Raw genomic sequence first — 27,519 nt, 5'->3', positions numbered from 1 at the left:
ATGTGCTTTTGGGATTGGCCGCGAACATTAGAGGCTCTTTCAGAAGACAGTGGTCATTTAAGAGGTTCATTTTTAATATATCCTTTCAAAATCATTGTGCAATGAATCTCACCCCTACATTGTATAAGTTTGTCAGTGTGGGAGAATATGAAAGAAGATATTTTGCTTATTCTCAGTGAGGCTTAGCAGCAGATGTTGTAGGTTTGGGGTCTGACAACAATTAGCCCCTAGCTTTACACCTGGGCCTTGCCTTACTTTCTGCGAAATGGTGCTGTTGGGGGAACCCTGAGCTCCTTGTGAGCACAGGCCCCTGCTGAAGTAGTCTGGGTCGTCACTGTCACTGGCAGGAGCCACCTCGCCCTGGTGGCCCAGCCCCTCTGCCTTGCTTGGGCGCAGAGTGCCCGTGCCCCAGTGCCTGCACCCGCTCTCTCGTGGAGGGAGCAGGCCCTCCTTCCCCACCGTTGCCTGCTCCTTGGAGAGGAAGCCATTTGCGGGGAGGGTCCCGGAGCTCGGCCTAGTGGGCGCTCTTCTTGAGGAGTCTGGGTGGCCTGGAGAACATATTCAACTGTAGTTTACGTGAGGCTGAAATCGCTCATTTTCCCAGTTTTCTCTGCTGTGGAGGAGTGCTCTAGTTAAACCAGTCACTTGCTCTCAGCGACCATCAGTCCGATTGGTTCTGGTAGTTGTTCGGCACAGTGTCCGCCTTCCTTAGAAACCAGACCAGTGGGTTAGATCTTAAGATGAGGTGTGGAGCAGGACCGCAGACCTTGCGCAGAAAGGACATGCTGCCTCCTTGAGGGCCAGGTTGGAGCGCTGTAGAGGCTCCGGCCCAGAAGGGTGTGAGCCATTGAATAAAGCCACAGGAACCCTGTTCTAGGGCCCTGAGGCTGAACCTCAGGTTAGCGACAGTCCCAGCAGGCCCAAAGGAACTGGTGTATGTGAAATTCTGGTCAGAGTGGACGGTCTGTCTCCCTTGGAAGCTCCCCAAAATGCTCATGCTTCTCTGCCCTTAGTTCTTGGGAAGCAGACTGAATCTGAATGTGCCCGTAGAAGCATCTAGACCTTCAGGTATTCTGCTCGCACAGAATTCTGGGAGGCAGGTTTTTATCTTCCACATCCTGCAAAAATGACCACTCTGTTTGTCTTGCGCAGGCTTTGATTCTGATAACTCTTCTGGGGAATTTTCAGAGGCCAGTCAGAGAGCCCCCGGAGGGCTGCCTGTGGACACCAGCAAAAGCAACGGCATTGGGGAAGCTGGGGAGAGGCCCCCGCAGGAGAATGGGATTCAGAGACACAGGTATGGTGTTCCACGTGTGTGATTTAGAATCTTCCAGTGTGTCCGTGATGGCCCCCAACACGCCGAGCCCTGAGGGCCGTGTGGGCCAGCTCCTCTGACAGACCCAGCATCCCATGCAGCCAAGATTTCCAGAGATCAGTGATGGCACTGTGCGACTCCTGGTCCTATCCACAGTGATGGCACTGTGCCACCCTGCCCCACAGTGTGGGAAGCCTGAGCCTAGCGGGCGGCCTGGTACCACACCTGGGCCTGGCACACTGCAGGGGGACCCTCCTCCTTCAGTGCAGGGGGACCACATTCCAGTCTCCCAGTGTTTTGTTCACAGGCCAGGAGATGCTGATGACAGTGACCCAATGCCCGTCGGCGGGGTGCAGCTCGTGAGGTGGTGTCAGTGGGAGGTGGGCCTCTGTCCACCCCGAGCTGGCTTGCATCTGGGCTCCAGGGCACATCCACCTTCATCCTGACCTGTTCTGAGCTTTAGGCCCAAATGCTTACTCCACCCCTGCCCTGGAGGACTCATACCTTTACTTGTTAGCTCGCTTGCTCTGCAGATGTTGGCACACCTCCTGCATGCTAAGGTGACCTGGCCCACACAGGCCCACCCTCTGCTGTCAGCCCCTCCTCCGCACCCTGCGACTGGTCCATAACCAGACTTTGGCGAGTCATCCCTGAAGCTGCCCCCTTTTCTCCCCTTCCCATTACCCAACTCTTGACACACGCCTGGGCCCTTTCAGTCCTTCTGTCTGCTGTCACATCCACCCCACTCCCTGGGTCTCCTGCACTCACCCTGTAACTGCACCCACACCCCCTCTTTCTTCATGCTGCAGCAGTCACTTTTTTAGACAGGTCTAACCAGGCCACGTCCACCCCCACCTTCATCCCCCACTTAAAACTCTCAGGTGGGCCCTGGCCAGTATGCTCAGTGTCAGCTCAAGCACCGAAGGGTCACAGGTTCCATTTCCATCAAGGGCATGTACCTGGGTTGCAGGTTTGATCTCCAGCTCTGTCAGGGCACATGCAGGAGGCAAACAATCCAAGTCTCTCTCTTTCCCTCCCTCCCTCCCAACCCTCCCTTCCACTCTCTCTAAAAGTCAATGGAAAAAGTATCCTCGGGTTCCCTGGCCGGTTTGGCTCAGTGGATAGAGTGACGGCCTGCGGACTGAGGGGTTCCGGGTTCGATTCTGGTCAAGGGCACATGCCCGGGTTGCAGGCTTCATCTCCAGTAGGGGGCATGCAGAAGGCAGCTAATCAGTGACTCTCATCATTGATGCTTCTGTCTCTCTCCCTCTCCCTTCCTCTCTGAAATCAATAAAATATATTTAAAAAAATATCCTCGGGTGAGGAAGAAAGAGAAACATCTCAGGTAGGTGTTCACATGGTGCCCCCCCCTTGGGAATCGCTAATAGCACCCTTTTCCTCTCACAGGTACCTCGGTGTGGACTGTGAACTCTAAGGTCACCTCCTCTAGGCTGGGGGCAGCATCCTCTCCTCCTCCCTGGCCCCCTCCCTGTTGTCTCTGGGCCCAGCCACAGTGGCTCTCGTGGGTCTTCCAGGGCCCCCACATCGGGCTCTGCCTGCCTGCCCCTCTCCGCCTCTTCCATCTCTGCTGTCTCCTCTCCCCTCCTGTCTCCATGCTCCCTTCTCAGCCCCCTCGCAGTCCAGCCCAGATGACAGTTGCCAAGTGACCAGGTGTTAGTTGCTGGCAGCCTGGCATGTGGCGCTCTGTAAATGGCAGTTTTTCTCATTTCGTCTCCAGCTGCCTCTCTCTTCTCCTTCCCATTCCTGAAAATAAGCATTGTGCCCTGACTCAGCTGCCCTAACTGACACCCCAAGGGAGAGCTTGGGGTCCTTATGGGGTGAGAGCACTGCTGTCATCGTTCCAAGCAGAGTGCTGGAGCAGAGGCACTGGCTCACGGTCCTCCCGTCCTAAGAGCACTGATCCGTCCAGGGGAGCACCGGGGGCTTCTGGGACGCAGGGAACCACTGGCTCAGTCTTCAGTCTCGGGTCCCTCTCGCTTCCTGCAAACCCGCACCCCTGTCCCACTGGGCACCCCTCCTTCCCAGATGGAATCAGGGTCTCATCCCAGCCAAATTTCCAGAAGGGAGACCAGGCCCCACTTGGGTCAGGGGTTCCCCATCCCAGTCTCCTGTGAACAGGGTCTCATGGTGCAGACATGCTTGTGGGGCTGCCACAGGTCTGCAGGGAGGTCCCTGGGGCAGGAATGTGCCTCAGGAACACACACACATTGAAAGGGGCAAACAATGCATTTCTGAAAAGGTTTTCTTTCTTTTAAACTATTTTATTATTAAAATTAGAGAAGTGTTTTTTATTAATTTTAGAGAGAGGAAGGGAGAGTGAGAGATAGATAGAAACGTCAATGATGAGAGAGAATCATTGATCAGCTGCCTCCTCCATGCCCCTACTGGGAATCTAGCCCGCAACCTGGGCACATGCCCTGATGCTCAGTCACGGAGCCACACTGGCTGAGCTGAAAAGGTTTTCTTAATGTAGTTCCCTCTTGGGGACCTTGTGGCCTGGCCTCTGTCCATGGCTCTGCAGTGCTGCAGGCAGCTGGTACACTGCTGCTCCGGGGACAAGGCGACCTGTCCCCAGCTCTGGAAGGAGAGTCATTGGTGTGGTCATGGTCATTTTCTCCTAGGGTCCCTCACACAAGCCCATTCCTTTGGGACTGAGCCAACAGGCTGATCTTTTTCTCCCCAGGCACGCCAGGAAAATTAGAGAAAAATGGTCATTGAGCAAAATCACCAGTCATAAGGGAACCTCATGTTGGATTAATAATAACATGTATTGCTGTGGTTACTGCTTTTCAGGACGTCCTTGCCGGCCCCAATGTTCACCAGGAGTGACTTCAGTGTGTGGGGGATCCTGAAGAAGTGCATCGGCCTGGTGAGTGGGTGGCCCGTCTGAGCTCAGCGTTAGGCACTGTGAACCCACAGAAGGGCTCACTCCCCACATTTTGTTTTGTTTTGTTTTGTTAATCCTCACTCAAGGATTTGTAGAGGGAGTGAAAGGGAGGGGGACAGAGAGAAAGAAACATTGATGTGAGAGAGACACATTGATTGGTTGCCTCCAGGGCCAGAATGGAGCCTGCAACCAAGGTACCTTTAGTCCATGGGCCGATGCTCTGTTCACTGAGCCAAACCGGCCAGACCAGGGGTGGGCAAACTTTTTGACTCAAGGGCCACAATGGGTTCTTAAACTGGACCGGAGGCCGGAACAAAAGCATGGATGGAGTGTTTGTGTGAACTAATATAAATTCAAAGTAAACACCATTACATAAAAGGGTACGGTTTTTGTTTTTTTTTAGTTTTATTCATTTCAAACGGGCTGGATCCCGCCCGTGGGCCGTAGTTTGCCCACGGCTGGGCTAGGGTGACTCTGCAGATTTGTAAACAGCATGGAGTAAAGATGATGAAACCGGAAGGGCACAAAGATGTAAGGGGAGGAGGGGAGGAAGTGAGGTTACTGATGGACGGGCGGAAATAACTGTGGAGGTGAAACGGGACGTTTCCCTCCGTGTTCTGTGATGTGCTCTTGGCGATCGGTGTGAAATGGGGACGTTTGTGGGGTTCCTGGCCACACACAGGGTGAGACCCAGAAGGCCATCCATGAGGGCGCAGGCAGAGCTTCAGTGCTTGGAGTTTGTGACAGGAGTGACTGGCGTCCAGAAGCCACAGGCCTTTTTCTGATGGTGAGAATCCTCAGTGACTTTATAGAAGTTGCAGAACAGCAGTGAGCCCTGTATACCCTTCACCTGCTTCCTGTAACATCACCATCTCACACAGTCACCTTGGTGCAGCGACCCAGTGGAGGAAGTCACAGCAGTGTTGCTGTGACCTGAGCCACGCCCTTGACCTGGCTTTCTCCATTGTCCACTGCTGTCCTTGATTGGAGACTGGTGTTTAGACACCAGACCAGGCGCTGGGTGTGCTCGCCCCTCACGAGGCATGCTCACTCCAGGCCTCAGCAGCCACACGCTGACCCTGCTGGCACGTGCGTGCGCTCTGCACACCTCTCTGCTCTTTCTAATGACGTGTTTGGTACTTTCTCCTCTCAGTGGCCTTATTCCTCTGTGTGACTGAGCAGTTCAGGTCTGGACAGAAGGGTGTCTGGGGCTTCAAGACAGACTGCTGCATTTGACAAGCTCCTGGTCCTGACTCTGCAGGAGTCTGACCCCACGGCATCTTTCTCACACGGTGACCTCGTTACGCTGCACTCCCTAAGGAACCCATGGTCTCTATGAGAGCCGCGTATGAACATGTGGGTGGGTTTGTCCCCAGAGTGCTGCGTGCAGTCACCTGGCTGGGTCCTTTGCACCACTTCAGAGCACTCATCCCCGTGGCCCTTGAAATGCTCACCTCTGTGGGCATCACTAAAGGGGTGACACCCTCTTTCTACTTATCAGCTCACTGAGACAATAGCACCAGACTAGTTAACACGACGGTTTCCCACCATGTAGAAGTAGACAGAACCGCATAACCACCCCCGGCCAGCACCCACAGCACCACTCAGGGCTCCTGTGCTGCCTCTACACCCCCCCCCCACCCCCCCCAAGCCAGACACCTCTCATTTGCCCATCTATATGTGTGTGTGTGTGTGTGTGTGTGTGTGTGTGTGTGTGTGTATAGCAGTAATATGCAAACGAGGTCAAGACTCCATAATGGTCACAACCAGCTCAGGAGGAGGGGCTGGGCGTGGCCACGAGCTTGAGAGAACAACACACAGGCACAGCCTGGAGCCTGAGAGATCAACACAGGGGCGCCTGCTCCGAGCTTCAGATGCGGCTGGGAGCAGACCCCCAGCGGACACACACACACACACACACACACACACCCCGGGCGCCTGCTCCAAGCCTACGCAGCTGAGGTCACCTGTCAGGGCTGCGAGGGGAGAGGAAAGCCTAGCCTGCCACATGTACCAGTGCCCAGGAGGTGCTTGGGCCCCTTGGTCTGAGAGGTTTTCTCCAGGGCAGTCTCCTGGTTGCTTCTCTGGTCCCAGTCAATGGAAGGAGCCAGGGGTGGGGGAAGATGAGGCCAGGCCAATCCGGATTTTCCAGTTGTTCCCGGCTGTGTGTTTGCTCCAGGGGCTGGCGGGAGGAAGTCCTCCGCACAAAGGCAGGAAGGAAGAGGTGCTCTGTGGCAAAGGCGAAGGTACAGTGACCCTGGGACAGCCCGAGGGTCTGCAGCACAGAACACTGGGCAGGGCAGCCACCCAGGGGCCGTCCCTGGCACCTCTCACCCCTCCGAGGGCATCAACTCAGGATGTCACAGACGGGGAAACAGACCCAGACAGAGTTTAGACCTGCCCAGGTCACATAAAGGCTTCCCATTCAGCACCCTCTCCAATCTTCTTCAAGTTCACAACCATTGACTGAACACTTTCTATCAAGTTCCTAGAAGGTGGTAATCCCTCACCAGCTGTGGTTTTAAGAGGGTTCCCTTTTAGATGTACGCCTTTACACGGCTTTCTCGAAGAGGCACTTACATGCCGTACAACTCACCACAGCAGGCACACTGTTTGATGCGTGAATTTCCGCAACAGCTCAACCACCGACACAAACCGTTTTCAAGCTTCCATCATGCTGTTTGCCCATCTGCAGTCAACCTCATCTCAGCCCCAGGCAGCCACAGGTCTGCTTTCTGTCTCTGTAATTTTGTCTTTTCTAGAAATTACCTTCTTAAAAAAAAAAAAAAAGGTAAAAAAACAAACAAAAACCAAGAAGAACGTTGCTGTCCTCAGGCCTGGAAAGGGGAAGACCACTGAGGGCAAAAAAGATGTCTCCGTGAAGGGCCTAGAGTGCGGGGTCCCCCGTCCTGCTTCAACTCCCAGGTGAACAAACTCAGGGTCAGAGAGGGCTGGGGTGTGGTTCAGTCTTTTCAAGCCATGCCTGCATCCCAGACACTAATGATAGTGGTAGCAACAGTGGTACTACTCAGGGTCTGGCCTGGCCACGCCGCCCCCCCACAGCGGACACACACACAAACGGAGTGCTGCTCCAACCCTCCGCAGCGCGGCTGGGGGCAGGCTCCCAGCGGACGGCACACACACACACACACACACACACACACACACACATACACACATACACACACACACGGGGCGCCTGCTCTGAGCCTCCACGGCCAGACTGCGGCTTAGGCCTGCTCCCGTGGACATCTGTAAGACATCCCCCGAGGGCTCCCAGACTGTGAGAGGGGGCAGGCTGGGCTGAGGGACCTCCACCCCCCAGTGCACAAATTTCATGCACCAGGCCTCTAGAGTGTGTGTGTGTGTGTGTGTGTGTGTGTGTGTATGCTAAGTGTTTGGGTAATGACGTCATGTAGCAACACCCGACTTCCTCTCCCTAGCAACTAGTCTCCTTGCAGTTTCTTCAGCCCAGGAATACAACTTGCTTTATAGCCAGGTGGAAACACTACACTGTAACCAAATGTCTGTGAAGCGTTTTCCCGTGACTCATCTCATTTGATCCTCACAGAAGTCCTAGAGTCCTTAGGAGACTCGGTGGAATCTTATCTTTTTTCATTAGCCGGAAAACGGAGATTTAGAAAGCTTAGAAACTTGACCTGACTGAAAAGAAGTAAGAAATGGTGGGCCTTGGAAATGACTTCAGGTTTTCTCACTGTGCAGAATACAGTCAAACCTGCTGCCGTTAAATATTTTACCCTTTGTTCTCCCTGAGTGATCTATAATAATAATAATCTGTTTCATGTTGATATTTACTGCTGTGTTGCTGACAATTACCTGAAAGAGAAGTTGGGGTGCTTCACTGGGCTGGAAAAAGTTTAGCTAAATCAGAAAGCAGGTCTAATTAAACAAGTTTATTCTGTACCTATACAAGGCTAAGTTGACTCATGCTTGCGCGATACATATAAAGCTCTCACTGGCGCCAATTGCATGCGTGTGTTTCAATCTGTCATTGTTGATCGTGAATTTGGTTGTTTTTGTTGACATTCTGAAACTGAAAGAAAGTGGCGTTGTCGACAGAATCTGTCTGAAGATCAACTATTGACACTTCTATTATAGAGAAAGGGCAAATAGCGATATTAAAATATTTCTTCTAATTAATTTCCTTTCAATGTGTATGAATCTGTGCACTGAGCCATTGGTATTTCTTACATTTTGCTAAAGGATGGGGCTCTTTTTTAAAATATATTTTTTCATTGATTTTTTAATGAGGAAGGGAGAAGGAAAGAGGAAAGAAACATCAATGATGAGAGAGAATCACTGATTGGCTGCCTCCTGCACACCCCCACTGGGGATCCAGCCTACAACCCGGTCATGTGCCCTGACCGAGAATTAAACTGGTGACCTCTTGGTGCATGGGGCGATGACCAACTATTGAGCCACACCGGCCAGGAAGGATAGTGCATTTTTTAAACATGTCCACCATGATACTGTCAGGTGTGCACTCTGTTCAGGGTTCCCGTTGTCTGTGGTTTTGCATCGGGAGACAGCTTGTTGCTCTTGCTCTGAGTTTAAGAACTGCTGGGCTCAGTGCCACGACCGATGCGCTCATTAGGGCTGTAGGTCAGTGCCACACCGACCCGCCTTACATACTTCCTGAGATGTCCGCGGTGAGTGTGGTGTCATTAAGAGGTCAGCACCAATGAAGGAATCTTCCTGAGAGTCTTCAGATTATGTGTTTGATTCACTACCATCACCCAGTATGCTGGCATAAATGACTAGGATGTATTTTTATGTATTTAAAATTTTTAAAATATGTTTTTAGTCATTTTAGAGAGAGGAAGGGAGGAGAGAGATAGAAACATCGATGAGAGAGAAACATCAGCATCAATCAGCTGCTTCCCGTATGCTCTCTACTGGGGGCTGAGCCACAACCTGGGCGCGTGCCCTGACGGAATCGACTGGTGACTTCTTGGTGCATGGGTTGCCACTCAGCCACTGAGCCACACTGGGCTCTTTTTTATGTATTTTAAACGCACGGGATTTAACCTGCTGGACATGCTCCAGAGCACAGGTTGTTCCATCTGTGGCTGTGAGAGCCTCTTCAAGGCCCCTAATCTCTTACAGAAGATGCTCTGGCTCACCCTGTACCTTTATTGTCCTGGCCTGCAGCCAGCCACTCATGCAGGGAGAGAGGCCTCGGGACCATGCTGGGCCCTGGGGAGCTGCTGGATTGCTCTGTTCCCAGTCTTTTCTATGTGTTTTGAAGTAGTATGTATTTTATGGGAGACAGCAGCTGTATTTTGATTTGTTTTAGGGATGACAGGATTGATTTGACCTCTTCTGGCTCATGTATGTGTCTTTTCTCCCACACACACTGACACTTCCAGGTGTGAATGCTAGTGCTGACTAGTGCTGCTGGGTTGAGCCTCGCATGTAACCAGTGACTCCCTCACTTTATCCCATGAGCACAGCAGTTCTGGGAGCAGGATCAACTCACCCAACAGCATGTTTGCCCCGAAATCCAAGTCCTTTGGTGCCCCTAGCTCTGTCCGTCCTCAGGGTGCATCTGTCTCTGCTGTGGGGGCGGGGCTCCCTCCGGCGGCTGTGCCCAGGGCTTTGTTTCATTTTCTTTTCCATGCGAGCAGATTGCACTTTGTTTTAACATTGTAACTCCGAAGTCAGAGCTCCCAAATGAGAGTGTCCCTCTGTACACACATTCGGCTTCCTGTCCCTGCCCTTCCCCGAGAGGCAACCAATAAAAATTCTGTGGTCCATCTTTCTAGGAATCAGAAAGTGACATTGTGTCTCTCCTTCCATTTTCCTGGGTAACTAACTACAGGCTTCCCACCACCTTACCCACCCCCAGTGCCAGGGCTCCCAAGCTGCTTCCCACTCCTTCTGCCCTGACTGCTATTGGGTGTAGGGTCATTTCTGGACCCAGGGTGGTGCACGTGCAGTTCTGCCCATGCAGCAAATCTGGGGGGGCGGGCACCACTGCCCTCCCACCAGCAGGTGTGGGGCTTCCTCCCATCACCGCGCCCACAGTGGATGTCAGGTTCTGATGAGCAGGTGAGCAGTAGCATCTCATGGTCACTGTTCCTCTCCTGATGTGAGCCAGGCCAGCATCTTTCCTGAAATTACTATCTGCGTTTCTTTCCCTCCACCTCTCCTCTCATCCCTCCTCCCTTCTCTAGCACCTCCCTGTCAGCCGCCTCCTCCTGGAGCGGCTCTGCCTTGTCTAAGCCTCTCAGACCTCCTCCCTTAGTGTCCCTGCAGAGCCCTGGCTTCTGCACTGCTCGCTTTCCCGAAGGATGCCTGGGAACAGGTGTCAGTGGTGGCCCCCCTTCCCTGCCTGAGGCATCCAGTCACCCTGGACATGATGGGAGGCTAGTGATTTTTTTGTTTTTTATTTTGTTTTTGTTTTTTAAATCCTTATTGTTGAAAGTATTACATATGTTCTCTTTTCCCCCTATTGACCCTCTCCAGCCCACTCCCACCCCAGGGCTTCACCATTGCCTGTGTCCATGGGCCATGCATAGATGCATACAAGGTCTTTGTTCGATTACCTCCCGCCCTCCACACTTCCCTCTGAGAGTCCACACTCTGCTCCATGCTTCCGTGTCTCTGCATCCTCCGTGTTCATCAGCTTATTTTGTTACTTAGATTCCACATATGAGTGCGATCCTGTGGTACTTGTCTTTCCCTGACTGACTTACTTCACTTAGCATGATACTCTCAGGTCCCTCCATGCTGCCTCAAAGGGTAAGAGATTCTTTTTTATTGCTGCATAGTATCCCATGCTATAAATGTACAGCTTTTTAAAATATATATATATACATATATATATATATTTTTTAAAATATATTTTATTGATTTTTTACAGAGAGGAAGGGAGAGGGATAGAGAGCTAGAAACATCAATATGAGAGAAACATCGATCAGCTGCCTCCTGCACACCCCCTACTGGGGATGTGCCTGCAACCAAGGTACATGCCCTTGACCGGAATCGAACTTGGGACCCTTTCAGTCCACAGGCCGACGCTCTATCCACTGAGCCAAACCGGTTAGGGCCATATATATATATAAAAAAATATATATATATATATTTATATATATATTTATATTTATATATATATTTATTGATCAGAGAGGAAGGGAGAGAGAGATAGAAACATCAGTGAAGAGAGAATCATTGATCGGCTGCCTCCTGCACACCCTGTACTGGGGATCGAGTCCATAACCCAGGCATTTGCCCTTGACTGGAATCAAACCCCGGACCCTTCAGTGTGCAGGCTGTTGCTCTATCCACAGAGCCAAACTGGCTAGGGCTGTACCACAGCTTTTTTATCCGTTCATCTACTGATGGGCACTTGGGCTGTTTACAGATCTTAGCTATTGTAAGTTGTGAACATAGGGGTGCATACATCTGGGGGGAGGGCTGCTGGAGGTGGCCAGCGTGGCAGCCCCTGCCACCTCGGTGTGTACGTGGTCTGGAACAGGGCAGGGGCACGGAGGACTGGGCGCCGTCCCCCGGCAGGCAGTGGAGCTCACTGTGCGGCGGGAGGGCCGGCTTCCCTCAGGTCGGCTCTCCGGCTCAGGGATTCAGGTCTCGTTCCCAGGCCTCTGCTCCCAGGCAGGCAAGAGGCTGTGTTCTGAGAACCCCGTGATGTCCTCGCTGTCCCTCCAGGAGCTGTCCAAGATCACGATGCCCATTGTCTTCAACGAGCCCCTGAGCTTCCTGCAGCGGATCACGGAGTACATGGAGCACATCTACCTCGTCCACAGAGCCTCCCGCCAGCCCCAGGCCCTGGAGAGGATGCAGGTGGGCGGGCCCTGCGCTGGGAGGAGCCAGACCACAGCAGTGAATGGATGTGACCCTATTGACTGGCATGTCATGGCAGGGACCTGGCACCTCTGCAGTGGCGGAGGCAGTACAGTGCACACGCACTCTGGGTGCTATCCTGCCAGCAGCTGAGACATTTGTGCTGACGGGTGTTCTCCACAGGAATGCATGGGGCCTGCGCCTTGGCTCCTCCCATTCTTTTCAGCACCACACCTGTGTGTGTGCATGTGTGTGTGTGTGTGTCCACATGTGTGCATATGTCCATGTGTGTTCCCACGTGTGTGCATAAATGTGCCTGTGTGTGTTCATGCCCGCGTGCATGTATACAGCATGTGTGCTGTGTGCATTCGTGTGCCCATGTGTGTTGAAAGGGGACAAACACATGGCCCTTGCCACAGGGCCTGCTGAAGAACAGACTGGGACTGGAAAGCATCAGGGCTCCTGCTGTCTGTAGTTTTGAGGAAGTGGTGGTGACAGAGGGCACTTCCTGGAATCTCTGTGACCTTGGACATGTTATAAGGGGAAGACTGAACAGTCACCAGATAGGGAATCCTGATGCAGACATGCCAGGTGCCTGCAGCTCCCTACAGCCTTGGGCCCCCTTCCTGGTGGGGACTGCTCATGGCCTGTGTGTTGTTTGCAGTGTGTGGCTGCCTTTGCGGTGTCGGCGGTGGCTTCCCAGTGGGAGAGGACTGGCAAGCCGTTCAACCCACTCCTGGGAGAGACATACGAGCTGATCAGGTAAGGCCAGGCCTCCTGAGTGCCGGGCGCGGTGCTGTGGGGGACGGAGGGTGTGGTTCTTCCTGCAGCACGAGTCTGCCTCTGACAGCCGACCCTGTGGATGGCAGGTCACTGAGGGGCCGGGAGCACCGCCGGGGCGAGGACGGTTCGCATATGGGGAATGTCGGGTCGGTCTGTAACAAAACCCTAGTGCTGTGAAGTAGAGTTGGAAATGGGATCCTGTGTTGGATTCAGGAGTAGAGAAGGGAGTGTCTGTGAATGGCTTGTTAGCTTTGGCCTGAAATAGAGATGGGTCCTGGAAGCACATTCGCCCACTCACCGAGCATCTCAGGAGCCATTGTGCAGGGAGCAGGTGACCTAGAGAGGAGTGACTGTCGGAGGGCTTCTCTCCCGGCCACTGCCAACTGCCATGCCACTGCCCCTGGCTCAAAGGCCTGGCCAGCACTGGCAATGCAGTGACCAGACCAGACCTTATGTTATTTTATTTTATAATCCTCACCCGAGGATAAGTTTTTACTGATTTTAGAGGGAGTGGAAGGGGGGAGAGAGAGAGAGAGATAGAGAGAGAGAGAGAGAGAGAGAGAGAGAGAAACATCAATAGGTTGCCTCTTGTATGTGCCCTGACTGGGGATTGAACCCACAATCTGGGTATGTGCCCTGACTGGGAATTAAACCTGCAACCTTTTGTTGTAAACTGAGCCACCTGGCCAAGGCCACACCTTATTTCAAGTGCAGCTGAAATTCCTTCCGATGGAGTTTCTCGCAGGCAGCTTCAGCGGCCCCCTGGCTGCTCCCATCCTGCCCATCACGCAGCCTGGTCCTAGAGCTGTACACATGCCTGGGACGGGACCAGGGCCCCTGTCTCTCGGGCTGTGCAGTCGCTCAGAATGAGCCATGGTCCAGTCGGCCTGGCTGCGAGTGCCAGCCAGAGCCCACAGGCAGTGTGGTGGGCCCCCAGGTCAGAGGGCACACAGCCTGGCTGGGCTCCGGAGCATTTGGTGCATGTACGGTATTTCCTGCTTCGCCCATCCTTGGGTCCCAGGGGGAGTCTGTTGTACTCTTTTATTAAATACAAGTTTGTCTTTAGTTATGATAGCATGCTCTGCTTAGGAAATGTGCAAAATGAAGAAAAGGGAGGCAGGTGAGTTGGACAGTCCTGTGAAAGAGTCTGGCTGATGTTTGGGCCGAGTTCCTTTCCTGTGCGCGCGCGCACACGTTTCCAGAGTGCAACAATGCTTGTTTAGATCCTTTTCCATTGAACTTCAGGCCACATTCATTTCCCCACGATAACTAAAACTTTTTCTAAATTTAGTATTTCATTGATGGTAAGAAATTTTTCATATTCTAGCATTTCTGTCCTAGTTTAATTTGCAACATTTTTTCTTTCTTTTATAAAATAAAATAATGGTGTGTTATGTGGTCAATGGCATCTTGGGCTCAAAGAAGTGTAGTTTCTTGGAAGTTTCTAACTGTGGTTGCCAGCCCTTTACTGCACGTGTGTTGTGATGATCAGGTGAGTGAGTGGCTGGGGGAATTGGGGTGTTGGTCTGCTTACAATGACACTCTTCAGGTGAGTAGAGGCTACAGTGTGTGCAGCTGTGTGTCAGCTCTGGTCGCAGACCACGTGGGGCGGGATCATCGTGGAGACGCGGGCATGCCTGAGCACCTGCAGGCCCCCTGCTCCCGTGATGCGACAGTGGGTTAGTGGTCACGCCCCAGAGGCTGATCGGTGTCTGACTAGCCTGCTGGTGCAGTGGTTGCCCCTCCCCTGGCTCCACTGGTGTGGGAATGCCATCTGGATTCTTGGTGGGGCTGTGTTGGCTAGTGGTGAGCAGCTGGTCTCAAAGTCTCGCTAAATGGAGAAAGCTGGATGCGCTAATAGAAAGCAACGGAGTGTGCCTCCCAGGGCTTCTTTGCAGATGACAGGTGCAGCAGGTGACCGTGGGTTACAGCATGTCACAGCGAGAGGGACAGTGAGCAGCCCTGTGCCTTCATTTTAGACACGGGGAAACTGAGGCCCTGATGCCAGAAAGATTTGCCCGAGAGTCACCACTAAGGGGATCTTTTATTTGAATTTAGTAGCGTTGTCCTGATACCTGTGCTGAGCAGGTGTCCACCTCTGTCTGCAGGTGTGTGTGCCCGTGGTCGGGATTCCGGCCTCATCTAGATGCCAGCAGAGGGTTAGTATCTGAGTACATTCAGAGCATCATTAAAATGCCCTCAACAAAAGGGGAGTCAAGGCACAGTGTGAACAGAGCTTTGGCGGTGGAAATAAGCCGCATGGGTTGAAGGAACATGGACAAGTGTTGAGTGCTGGGTGAACACCTCATCGGCACCCCATCCGGGCCTGACCCGGGCAGGACCACCATTCCACGTCTGACAGAACTCACGCTCTTTCTAAACTCCAGTTCACCCTCCCATCTAGTCCCAGGTCTCCCTGTGCCCGTTTCTGTGGCTCCTTGTGCGTCCAGAGCCCCCGGGCCCTGGGACCTGAGTAGCCTTCCTGTTTGGGAGCCACAGAACCTCCCGGCTGCTGCCGAGAAAAGACTGCTTTGCTTAGACAGGCATTCATCTTGTAAATTACATGCCTTGGCAGGCAACCTTTAAAAATCTAATTTTTCAACTTTTTCCCCCTCTGTAATGGTTGGAAATTCAGATTCCAGTTAAGTTAGTAATTATGAGGTTTAGCTTTTATAATTATTAAACTACAACTGTAGGTGTATTCATAGTTCCGGAACAATTAAAACATGACATTCTTCTCGAACAAGAGAGTGTACTAAAAATCCTATTTCCTGGACTGAAATATCTTGGAGCTTGAGACATCTCATCACAAACCTTACAGGAGCCGAGAGGAGCCCCCTGGGAAGGCCAGGAGTCATGGCTCCTAGCGTGGGGCAGTGGGCGGCCCTTGAGCACTGGCACGGCGTCTGCCCCGGGTGCGCTCGGGCACTGGCTCTAAGACAGCGGTCGCCAACCTTTCCGACCTCACGGACCACCAGTGGTCTGCGGACTACCGGTTGGCGACCGCTGCTCTAAGAGATGCTTGCAGACCTCCGTGTGCTTGGGGTGGCCCCGTGGATCACAGTTTAATGCATGTGTGTGGTGCGTGTGTTGTCAGCATTAGGCAAGTGTGACATCAGAGCACTGTTGCATATTTCTGCCACGTGTGGCAGCATGGAGTGGTCCCCATTTCCCAGTGCCTCTCCTGGACATGAGAGCCCTGCAGTCACATGTGCGCCTGGCCACTGAGTTGACAGGGACGCTGCGCTGCCTTCCTGGGTTTTGCTGTCACTAATGGGCTCCCCTTCTTTCTTGTTTTCGTACCTAGGGAAGACCTAGGGTTCAGGTTCATATCTGAGCAGGTCAGCCACCACCCCCCTGTGAGTGCATTTTACTCCGAAGGTCTCTGTCAGGACTTCCTGTTCCACGGCTCCATCTACCCAAAGCTCAAGTTCTGGGGGAAGAGTGTGGAAGCGGAGCCCCGGGGCACCATCACACTGGAGCTTCTCAGGTGAGCCTCCCTGGGCCTGAGCCGCCTCCCTCCGCCTCCGCCAGCGCCAGCCATGCAGCTGTTTGTGGAAGGAAACCTCTTTCCGGGGGGCTCTTCTCTGGAGGGAGGTCACCACGTGCGGAGGGGCCGGGGGGCTGCCTGCCAGCAGCAGAGCCCTCCCGAGTCTGTTCCCTCTGTTAGTGCCGACCTGGATTGCCCCACTCGGCCTTGGCGTGCTCCCACGTGGCCTGGACATACTCCGGGCACTGCTTGTAGCAGTGACCTATCCTGTGTGAAGACCCCACACTCAGCAGCTCAGGACGTGGTTTCTGAGCAGCTGGGACCTGTGCAGGGGGTTACGCTCGGGCTTCTGGGAGTTGGCGTCAGGGCTTGGGCACAGCACCTGTTTCCCTGGCAGTTGGTGCTGACATCGCTCAGAGCCGGGGGCGCAAGGGGAGAAGCCACCAGGAGGGAAGCCACAGTGTCTTTTATGACCTAACCCAGGAATGACTCAACTGCGACCCTCCCCACACGTGTGCGTTGGTCACACAGACCCACCCTGCTGAGTGCAGGAGGGGTGGATTCCGGGGGACACAGCGAGGGGCACCTTCGAGGCTGCCCCACCCCGTCCAGCCTAAATCTAAATGCCCCCGATCTGATGTCGATCAAAACACTGTCAACGTAAGAAACATTCAAACCTGTGGCGAGTTTTAGTGAGTTTATTTGAACCAAACTGGACAGTGGCCGGGAAGCAGAACCTCCACGTGGGGAGATCGTGGAGCCAGCGCTCTGCACCTTGTTTATACGGGACAATCAAGGAGGGACGTAGGCGGGTCACAGGGAATCCATTGGTGAAGGATGAGGGAGGGGACAAAGCCAAGCGGGACACCGGATTGGATAAAAAGGAAAAGGATGGACACATGGTTCTGTTCCACAGGTGGGTGCAGGATAGTTAACACTCAACAATTAATAACAACGGGGGTTTGTGGTCCCCACAGAGTGGTGCCTGTGCTTTGAGGGGTCCAGAAAAAGGGAAATTACTTTGACATTCCAGTGATATGTTGTCTTAGAACAGCAGTTCTCAACCTGGGGGTTGTGACCCCTTTGGCGGCTGAACGACCCTTTCACAGGGGTCGCCTAAGACCATCCTGCAATCAGATATTTACATTACGATTCATAACAGTAGCAACATTACAGTTATGAAGTAGCAACAAAAATAATTTTATGGCCGAAACCGGTTTGGCTCAGTGGATAGAGCGTTGGCCTGCGGACTGAAAGTTCCCAGGTTCGATTCCGGTCAAGGGCATGTACCTGGGTTGCGGGCACATCCCCGGTGGAGGATGTGCAGGAGGCGGCTGGTCGATGTTTCTCTCTCATCGATGTTTCTGACTCTCTGTCTCTCTCCCTTCCTCTCTGTAAAAAAATCAATAAAATATATTTAAAAAAAAATAATTTTATGGTTGGGTCACAACATGAGGAACTGTATTTAAAGGGCCAGAAGGTTGAGAACAACTGTCTTAGAAGCAAAAAGACAATAGGCCCAGTAAAGATCGAAGTTGATCATTGTCAGGGAAGATACTGGCCTAGGACATGACTACCCACTATAAACTGCTTTTTAATTAAAGGTTTTAATTTCAGACCATCCTTTGAGGTTACTTTGGGTCTCTGAGTTTGCAAGACCAACATGCAGGCCTTCCCTGAATTAGATTAGCATGTGGCCTCTTTTCGTCCACAACACCTCAAAGCAAAAGCTCAAAAGCAGAGTCTGTAGCGTCTGCCTGACTCCCAGAGCTGTTGCAGAGTCCAGGCCACCGCGGGCAGGGTTCTGAGCTGTGGTAGCACCGTGGGGGAGCATTGGATGGAATCTGTTCCCTGTTGGTCCCGCCTGGCTGGTTGCCAGGGGCGCATGGGGACCTGGGGCGGGGGGGGGGGGGGGGGGCGGGCAGCGCTTTAGGGAGACTGTCCGGTGGTCTTCACTTTCCTGGGACAAGGCAGGTAGAGTTGAAAGGTTGCAAACCTTGTTGATTCAGGTGTTTGGGTCCAACTGGGAGATGCAAGGAATTGCAAATATTTGTCATTAGATACTCTGCACCGAGCTGGTTGTCACAGCCTCCCTGGCGTCTGCTCACTTCATGTCTGTGGGGCCTTTTCTTCTGGGGCAGGTCACGGGGCGGGGGGTGGTGGAGGGGGGGGTGGAGATGAGGAACAAAAGGGAAGGTGTGTGCAGTGTTGTTGCGAACCGCAGGCCACACATCCCACTGGGAGCACCTGGCGGGCGGTGGTGGCTCTCACATCCTCACAGGAGAGCTCTTTGGCTCAGTCTCATTGATATCAAGTAGAAAGCTTTGTTGTTGCTACAAAGGGAAGAAGAAATAAATTTCAAACGAATGCTAAGTAAGGAGCCGCTGTTGGAGGGAGTTCAAAGCAGTGCTCTCTGCTGCGGTATTAGGGCAATTACTCCCGCTGCTGCTTTCCTGTCCCCACCCCACCCCGCGGTGTCTGCTGGCTCTGACAGGCGTGTTTTCTGGTCTCTGACAGACACAATGAGGCCTACACCTGGACCAACCCTACCTGCTGTGTGCACAACGTGATTATCGGGAAGCTCTGGATAGAGCAGTACGGGACGGTGGAAATCCTAAACCACAGGTACGACGCTGGGCGGGGGCCGACACAGCGCTGCCCTGGAGCACTGGCTGTGATCGCGGGACTCGCTTTCACTCTGCTGTGTGTGCTGCCCCGCGCTGTCCACCCTCGGTGTCCAGACAGGGAGGGCCCGTGTTGGTGGAAACTGGTTCTGGCCGGTGTGAGGCACCACTCACGCTCTGTATTGAAAATGTTCTTTCTAATCACAAGTTAACTTATTTTGGAATTTTAAACAGTGACCATCCTCTGTCCTGCCCACACGCGGCCTGTCTTCCTTCTTCCTGGACAGCTGTGACCCAGCTCTGTTTCCCACACCTCACTGAGGTGCAGTTCACATGTCCTAAAGCCCGCCCAGTGCAAGTGGGCCCCTAAGTGACAGAGTGACATGTACTAAGTGTACTGAACGGTGCAGCTGTCCCCCTGGGCATGGTTGGAGCCTTCCCATCACCCCGGAGAGGGCCCTGTGTCCTTGGCCGTCACTCCCTGATGGCACCCCAGCCCCAGGCAGCCTCTGTCTGCTCTCTCTCCCTACCTTCTCCTCTCTCTCTTTCTCTCTCTCCGTCCCCCCCCCCCCTTCTCTCTCTTGCTTCCTCTTCCTTTCCCACTCCCGCTCTTGCTCTTACTTTCTCGCCTCCTCTCCTGCTCTCTCATCTTTCTGACGGCTCACGTCCCACAGCCGAGGCCTGTGCTTCTCCCGCAGGACTGGAGATAAGTGTGTGCTTCACTTCAGACCGTGCGGGTTGTTTGGAAAAGAGCTTCACAAAGTGGAAGGACACATTCAAGACAAAAAGTAGGTCCACGTGCGGGTCGGCTCAGATAGCATGTGTGCGCTTCAAAGAAGGTCGTTAAACCAGTGATGTCTGTTCATGGCAGAAAAAAATCAGGCTCTTTTATACCTGTTTTTTACTGAGAAAAAACATTTCATGATTGAGCATGACAGGAGATAAAAGCAGCTTTGGTGTCACTTCTAGGGTGGGGAGTGGGTGGGCCCATGTCACCCTCTCTCAAGGGTAAAAGATGAAATGGACGCGAGGAAGTAGGTTTCCTCTGAGATGCTGCTGCGCATGTTGCAGGCAGGGCGCGGCTGGAAATCGGACCACGTGTCCTCCTCCCGCACCGTACGGGCAGGTGGTCGGTGAAGCTCGCACGTGGCTGTATGAGCTTCATCTGCATGAGATTGGTTCTTTTCAGTCCGTAAACTAGGGAAGTTTAAAGGTTTTGTGAGCAGAGAAATGGTTAGTATCATTTTAACAAATTTTTTGAGTTTTTCCCCCCTTTGGTTTAGTAATCTTGTTTTGGGTCTCAATTTTCTCATTTTTCCCCTTAAGTGATTTGGGCCATGTGGTGGCCAAGGCTCTTTCCAGCTCCCAGAATCTATACATTGTCAGTAGAAACAAGCCCCTATGGGAAGCAGGTCTGCCTAGCCCCACTCAGCCGGGGAACACCGTTCCACTATGACTCCACCCACTCCACCTCAGGACAGCAGCCTCTCCCGAGGAGGCCCAGGAACCACCATGGGTGTGGGTGGCAGCACCCACTGTGAGCGTGTGTGAACTTTGGTCTGCTTTTCTGTTTCCCACCCCAAATTCATGTGAGCGATTTCCTGACGCTGGGCCTGTTAGTGACAGTGCACGTCAACCGAGCTCTGTTTCCTGAGAGGAGTGGGCCCTCTAGGCGGGGCCGCTGAGACACAGGTGCCCCAGGGTCCCGCCCTGGCAGAGCAGTGTCCCCAGGAGCTCAGGGCCCACTGTGCTCTCCCCCAGAAGATGCAGAAGGAACAGCTCAACACTGGCATTGCTCCTTCGGGAGCCAGCAGGTGGGCCATTTGGGAAGGTCCCCAGAGGTTGTTGCCACCTGAGGAAGCAGGTGGCAGAGGGCACAGAATCTGCCTGTCAGTGAAGGTCTGACATGGGCCCTTGAGGATAAAGCAAACTCATCAGAAGGAGGCCTGCTCCCGTGGTTTAGAAAGGGCTTGAAGTCAGCGCGCTCACGGCGAGATCGGCACATGGGGTTTCACATCTGAACACGGCCTCTTCCACCTCCTGTCTCCACCCTCGTCCCTTCCCTCTTTCTTTTGCTTCGGTGTATTCGGTAGTTAGGACCATCAGTGTCAAATGGCAGGAGCAGAGATCCTAAAGTGCAAATTTTCGTCTTTGCGTTTCTGTGCAGAGGTAGCCCAAGACTGGTAAGAAGACAGCCAGGCGGGACTTTACTCCACGGTTGAAGTGGGGTGCTGCATTGGGGTGGGTGGTCTATCTTAGCTTGGTTTCTAAACCCCTTTGTTCCAGCAAAAAGAAGCTGTTCATCATCTACGGCAAGTGGACGGAGTGTTTGTGGGGCATTGACCCTGCGGCGTACGAGTCCTTCAGGAAGCAGGAGCGGAGGGGCGAGCCCCCGAGGAAGGCACAGTCGGTAAGGCACCGCCTGGCACCTGCCCCACTCCTGGCACTGCTGGGCGGAGGCCCCAGGAACCAGCCATGACCCCCAGAAGGGCCCTGTGGGAAGACAATGCACAGAATCCGCCTGTCAGTGAAGCTGCTGTCTGTGGGCCTCTGGGTTGGGAGGGTTTATCTGCACTCTCACAGCGCGGAGGGCGCGGGTCCTGTGTCGCAGCGTCTGTCTGTCCCCCAAGTCAAGCAGGGTAGAACCAGGCACCTCCATTTCCTTCTGGAAATGCCGTGTTCTGGATGCCTCTTAACAAACCTCCTGTCTGCCTGTCCCTGTTCGCTTAGACCTGTTCAAGCGAGTGAGTGTCCTTCCTGCCGTTTCAGTTCTGAGTCCAGATGACGCCCACATGAGGGCTGGGCCAGGCAGGGAGGCTTCTCCCTGGAGCTCTGCATCCCGCTGCCCTAAGGCCTCAGAGCTGGGCCTGGAAGTGCGCTTACAGAGGCGGCCGTGTTCTAGATGACACGCCCCTCAGGCCGTGCTGTGCCTTCCTGGCTGCTCCGTGTCTTCCTGTGGTAGCTCCCACGTGCTGTCAGTGTGGCTTCCAATGACTGTCACTCAGAGAAATGAAATTCCACTTAGAGACTGCGCAGACCGGCGCGTTAGACCATGGCTGATGCCTTCGGTGTGTGTCCTGGGCGACCTGGAGGGACAGGCTTGTCCCGTTTAGCTCTGGACCTCACCGTGTAGCCTGCAGTCAGGTGGCAGGCCCTTAAGCTGCGTGGTCACACTGACACTTGTCACACCAGCACACTGTCCCCCAACAGCTGCGTGAATAACCACTGCTCCATCTCCAGGCCCCCTTGGGTTTGAAAGGTAACCGCAGGTGGCATATCTCATACAGAGCTTGGTCTCCAGTGGGTTTGGTCTAGAAGTGCTGGGATATCATGTGATCACCCATCTAGACACGTCCTTACGGAGGTGCCGGGAGCCGGTCCATCCTTGCTGTTTCAAAGGACCTGGCATATATGGCATACTGTTCTTAATGTGTTTGCTCACCTTCTTGGCACTATGTGTTTTAACCAAGGTCTCTGAGAAAGGTTGTTTCCCCAGGTAGGGATTTTCCCCTGAAGTTAGGGAGGGAATAAAACCTCTTAACTAAGTGCCAGGTGGGTAATTAATCACTTTAACTATGAACAATCATGCTTAAGCTACATAATCTTTACTCCCTGGAATGGAGATAAGAATCACCCTAACCTTTGGAATAGAGATTGATAGGATTGGAATCAACTGGTATAAATACAGATGTAACAAGACAGAACTCAGAAGACAGGAAGAAGAAGACAGAGAGAGAGACAGAACCTAGGCACAGAACCTACACAGAACGTTCTCTAGGGACAGAAGAACTTCGCTGGAGAGAACTTGGCAAAAGATCCTGGACTGAACCTGACTACAGAAATTAGCAAGAGAACCTGACTAGAACCTGGACAGAACCTGGCTGGAGAACCTGGAGATCCTTGCAAGAGAACATGGACACAGAACCTGGCTGGAGATCCTAACCAGAACCTCGCTGGAGATCCAGAGCAGAACTTGGCTGGAGATCCTGGTTAGAGATCCTGGCTAGGCTGCTGATCAATTGAACGCTGTCTCCGTGTCCTTCCTTCTTCGCCGACTCCGTCCACACCTTTGGGGACCCCTGGACCTGCTGGGGTTGGACCCCGGCATGGAGGGAAGTGCCCCTCTCAGAAATGAGCTGTTCCAGTCCCCTTGGCTTAGATGAATGTACTTTTGATGGTGCCACTGGCTAGTTGCCGTCAGAGTCAGGAGCTCATCCTTTCATGGTGCCTGCACTCCCAGGAGGACAGCTGTGCCTGCCACTGACTTGGCACCCTCTGTTGGGGGGACCCCTGCGCAGGAGCCTGTGCAGGGGGAGGTGAGCATGGCAGACACAGGAGCCCAGCCTTTAGGTCTTGGGGCAGTGGCGTCTCCTTCCTTAGCAGCGCATCTTGCTCTGCTTGGGCTCAGAACAAGGCTGAAAGGCACTCCAAGAGCCACCCCCTCCGGCAGCCGACCAGCGTGTTTGTGTTTCAGGGCATCAGCATGGAGGACGCTGACACTGAAGTGGTGGACGCCGTGCCTGCGGTCCAGGACACTGTGCAGGTCATTCCAGGCAGCAGGCTCCTCTGGAGAATCAATACCCGGCCCCCCAACTCTGCCCAGGTCAGTGCTCCCCCATACCTGCCCCTCCAACCCCATGTGTACACCTGCTACCTCAGTCCTCTGTCCCAGAGCAGGCAGAGGACCCTCCGCCCCCTGGTCAGATGGGAGCTCTCAGTGTGAGCCTCCGAGGACTTCCTGTCCCACAGAGCCACCACCAGCCCCAACCTCAGCCTACCCTCCCAGTGACACAGCAGTGCTCTGTCTACATGAGTCGTGGTGGCATGTTGACACAGAGCTGACATGTGTGTCTGCACACATCACAGTGTCACAGTGGCCCTGGATATTCCTGGGTAGAGGTGCCTCGGGACACACGGTGTGCCCTGGAAGGTTTATACAACCACGTTTTACCCAAAGGAGTTTCCAGAGTGGCTTGCAGGGGTTGTTTTCCCAGCCTGTCAATTTAAATGCTTCACTGCATTTTGATATTTATTTTTATTTATTTATTTTTAAAAAATATATTGATTTCAGAGAGGAAGGGAAAAGGAGACAGAGATGGAAACATCTATGATGATAGAGAACCATTGATTGGCTGCCTCTTGCACGCCCCCTACTGGGGATCGAGCTTGCAACCCAGGCATGTGCCCTTGGCCGGAATTGAACCTGGGACCCTTTAGTCTGCAGGCTGACGCTCTATCCACTGAGCCAAGTCGGCTAGGATTGATATTTATTTTTGAAAATTAAACTTACAATTTGTATTATATATAAATGTTACATACAATGACATATATAAAAATAATTACATGATAAATATAATATGTAATAAATTTTATTTTTCATATTATGAATTATTTATATATAGAATAAATATACAATGTATTATAATTTTTTATTGTATTACCATGTCCAATAACATAGCAGAGCATGTAAAAAATAAACCACTCATCTCAGAGATGTTGGGGAGTCAGACCTACAAGTTGGGCATCAAGTGGGGTGGCCCAGAGAAGCCCGAGGCTGGTGCGTCTCAGGCCCGGGAAGGAACCATGCCCCTGCGTGACGTTGACGGGGGCGTCTCCAGGGAGCGTGTCTGTGTGGGGCCCAGGAGAGAACGCTGTGGCGGTCACAGATTTCTGTCTGTCCTCAGATGTATAACTTCACCAGTTTCACTGTTAGTCTCAATGAACTGCAGACGGGCATGGAGAAGATCCTGGCCCCCACAGACTGCCGTCTGCGTCCCGACATCCGCAGCATGGAGAACGGCAACATGGGTGCGTGCCTGAGCAATGGGGGCAGTTGGGTGGCCGCCCGGGGACGAGCGGAAGGAATGCGGGGGCCTTTCACGAGCGAACAGGCACTAGGTCCCCCAGCACAGAGCGTGCGGACTGCCCGGGTGACGGTTTCAGAGTTTGCAGCCTGTAGGAGACCAATCCTTTTGTAAATAACAGTAAGGTTAAGTTACTAGAAAATGCGATGAAGAGGAATACACACAGAAGTCAAGTCCCAATCCTCTATTCTTAGGTAGAATGTAGGGCTGCCTTTCAGAACCCGCGTGCTGTTCATTAAACCCCACGGCCGGCGTGTGGGGCCCTGCTGCAGGTGGGATGAGACAGCCCTGGGTCCGGCACCTGGCGGCACTCGCTGGGTGACCGCTGTGCAGGGCGGCAGGAGGGGTCAGTGTGAAGAGCGGCTGCCTCCTGCTCACCACCCATCACTCTGGGCCAGGTCAGCAGCAGGACTCCCGGTGCCCATGCAGGGTGCGCCTGCTGCAGTTCGTTCGTGGGGTCAGCAAATTGCTCAGGGATGAGTGTGGATGGCAGGGCGGTAGGCGGGGACCTGTGGTCAGGGTCCCCAGTCGTTGGGAACAGCACAGCTGCTGTCCCTGAAGGTTAAGGTTGAATGTAACTGTCTGTGCGAGGGAAATGGCTCCAGGGTGGGACCCGTGCTGGGGCTCTGTTGACACCACCCCTGTGGGTGACATGGCCCCGGGAGCTGAGCACCTGCCTGTGGCTGGTACTGCACTAGGACACCATTGTCCCTCGCCACCCGGGGCCTGGGCCTTTGGGTTCGGTTTCCTGATGACAGTTAACTCTCCAGGGTTTTTGAACAAGGGAGACCAGGAGGGTCACCACCCACCTGACTCCTCACCCAGCCATGTGTGCTTGGGCCTAGATCTGGCGAGCCAGGAGAAGGAGCGGCTGGAGGAGAAGCAGAGGGAAGCCCGGAGGGAGCGGGCCAAGGAGGACACTGAGTGGCAGACAAGGTGAGGCCCTGCGTGGATGAGGGGACAGTGAGGAGGCCCACACACCTGGGGACAGTGAGGAGGACTGCACACACCTGGGGACAGTGAGGAGGCCCCACACACCTGGGGACAGTGAGGAGGCCCCACACACCTGGGGACAGTGAGGAGGCCCCACACACCTGGGGACAGTGAGGAGGCCCACACACCTGGGGACAGTGAGGAGGCCCCACACACCTGGGGACAGTGAGGAGAACTACACACCTGGGGACAGTGAGGAGGCCCCACACACCTGGGGACAGTGAGGAGGCCCCACACACCTGGGGACAGTGAGGAGGCCCCACACACCTGGGGACAGTGAGGAGGCCCCACACACCTGGGGACAGTGAGGAGAACTACACACCTGGGGACAGTGAGGAGGCCCCACACACCTGGGGACAGTGAGGAGGCCCCACACACCTGGGGACAGTGAGGAGGCCTGCACACCTGGGGACAGTGAGGAGGACTGCACACCTGGGGACAGTGAGGAGGCCCCACACACCTGGGGACAGTGAGGAGGACTGCACACCTGGGGACAGTGAGGAGGACTACACACACCTGGGGACAGTGAGGAGGACTGCACACCTGGGGACAGTGAGGAGGCCCCACACACCTGGGGACAGTGAGGAGGACTGCACACCTGGGGACAGTGAGGAGGACTGCACACACCTGGGGACAGTGAGGAGGCCCCACACACCTGGGGACAGTGAGGAGGACTGCACACCTGGGGACAGTGAGGAGGACTGCACACACCTGGGGACAGTGAGGAGGCCCCACACACCTGGGGACAGTGAGGAGGCCCCACACACCTGGGGACAGTGAGGAGGACTGCACACCTGGGGACAGTGAGGAGGCCCACACACCTGGGGACAGTGAGGAGGCCCACACACCTGGGGACAGTGAGGAGGACTGCACACCTGGGGACAGTGAGGAGGCCCACACACCTGGGGACAGTGAGGAGGCCCACACACCTGGGGACAGTGAGGAGGCCCCACACACCTGGGGACAGTGAGGAGGCCCACACACCTGGGGACAGTGAGGAGGCCCACACACCTGGGGACAGTGAGGAGGCCCACACACCTGGGGACAGTGAGGAGGACTGCACACCTGGGGACAGTGAGGAGGACTGCACAACTGGGGACAGTGAGGAGGCCCCACACACCTGGGGACAGTGAGGAGGACTGCACACCTGGGGACAGTGAGGAGGCCCACACACCTGGGGACAGTGAGGAGGACTGCACACCTGGGGACAGTGAGGAGGCCCACACACCTGGGGACAGTGAGGAGGACTGCACACCTGGGGACAGTGAGGAGGCCCCGCACACCTGGGGACAGTGAGGAGGCCCCACACACCTGGGGACAGTGAGGAGGACTGCACACACCTGGGGACAGTGAGGAGGCCCCACACACCTGGGGACAGTGAGGAGGCCCCACACACCTGGGGACAGTGAGGAGGACTGCACACACCTGGGGACAGTGAGGAGGCCCCACACACCTGGGGACAGTGAGTAGGCCCACACACCTGGGGACAGTGAGGAGGCCCCACACACCTGGGGACAGTGAGGAGGACTGCACACACCTGGGGACAGTGAGGAGGCCCCACACACCTGGGGACAGTGAGTAGGCCCACACACCTGGGGACAGTGAGGAGGCCCCACACACCTGGGGACAGTGAGGAGGCCCCACACACCTGGGGACAGTGAGGAGGCCCACACACCTGGGGACAGTGAGTAGGCCCACACACCTGGGGACAGTGAGGA

At 54.2% G+C, this 27,519-nt stretch overlaps 1 protein-coding gene across 8 annotated transcripts in view; it reads left to right on the top strand.

Annotated features, from left to right (window-relative positions):
* Positions 1-27,519, top strand: part of OSBPL2 (oxysterol binding protein like 2) — a 48,994-nt gene that overhangs the window by 12,065 nt on the left and 9,410 nt on the right. For 2 of the 8 annotated variants that reach the window (XM_081096616.1, XM_081096617.1), the window contains 11 exons: positions 1,153-1,297; positions 4,130-4,205; positions 11,913-12,047; positions 12,712-12,809; positions 16,138-16,320; positions 18,838-18,945; positions 19,643-19,732; positions 21,231-21,354; positions 23,419-23,547; positions 24,629-24,752; positions 25,654-25,744. In XM_081096616.1, coding sequence (XP_080952742.1) covers positions 1,153-1,297; positions 4,130-4,205; positions 11,913-12,047; positions 12,712-12,809; positions 16,138-16,320; positions 18,838-18,945; positions 19,643-19,732; positions 21,231-21,354; positions 23,419-23,547; positions 24,629-24,752; positions 25,654-25,744 — 1,303 coding nt within the window. Of the gene's footprint in view, positions 1-1,152; positions 1,298-4,129; positions 4,206-10,889; positions 10,989-11,912; positions 12,048-12,711; positions 12,810-16,137; positions 16,321-18,837; positions 18,946-19,642; positions 19,733-21,230; positions 21,355-23,418; positions 23,548-24,628; positions 24,753-25,578; positions 25,745-27,519 lie in introns of all 8 variants that reach the window. The other 6 variants (XM_081096618.1, XM_081096619.1, XM_081096621.1 and 3 more) reach the window with 5 other exon arrangements.

The sequence above is a fragment of the Myotis nattereri genome, assembly GCF_964212035.1.
Source record: "Myotis nattereri genome assembly, chromosome: 8".
Classification (NCBI taxonomy): domain Eukaryota; kingdom Metazoa; phylum Chordata; class Mammalia; order Chiroptera; family Vespertilionidae; genus Myotis; species Myotis nattereri.
The sequence above is the reverse complement of the archived record's forward strand: the minus strand, read 5'-3'. Positions and strand labels throughout refer to the sequence as shown.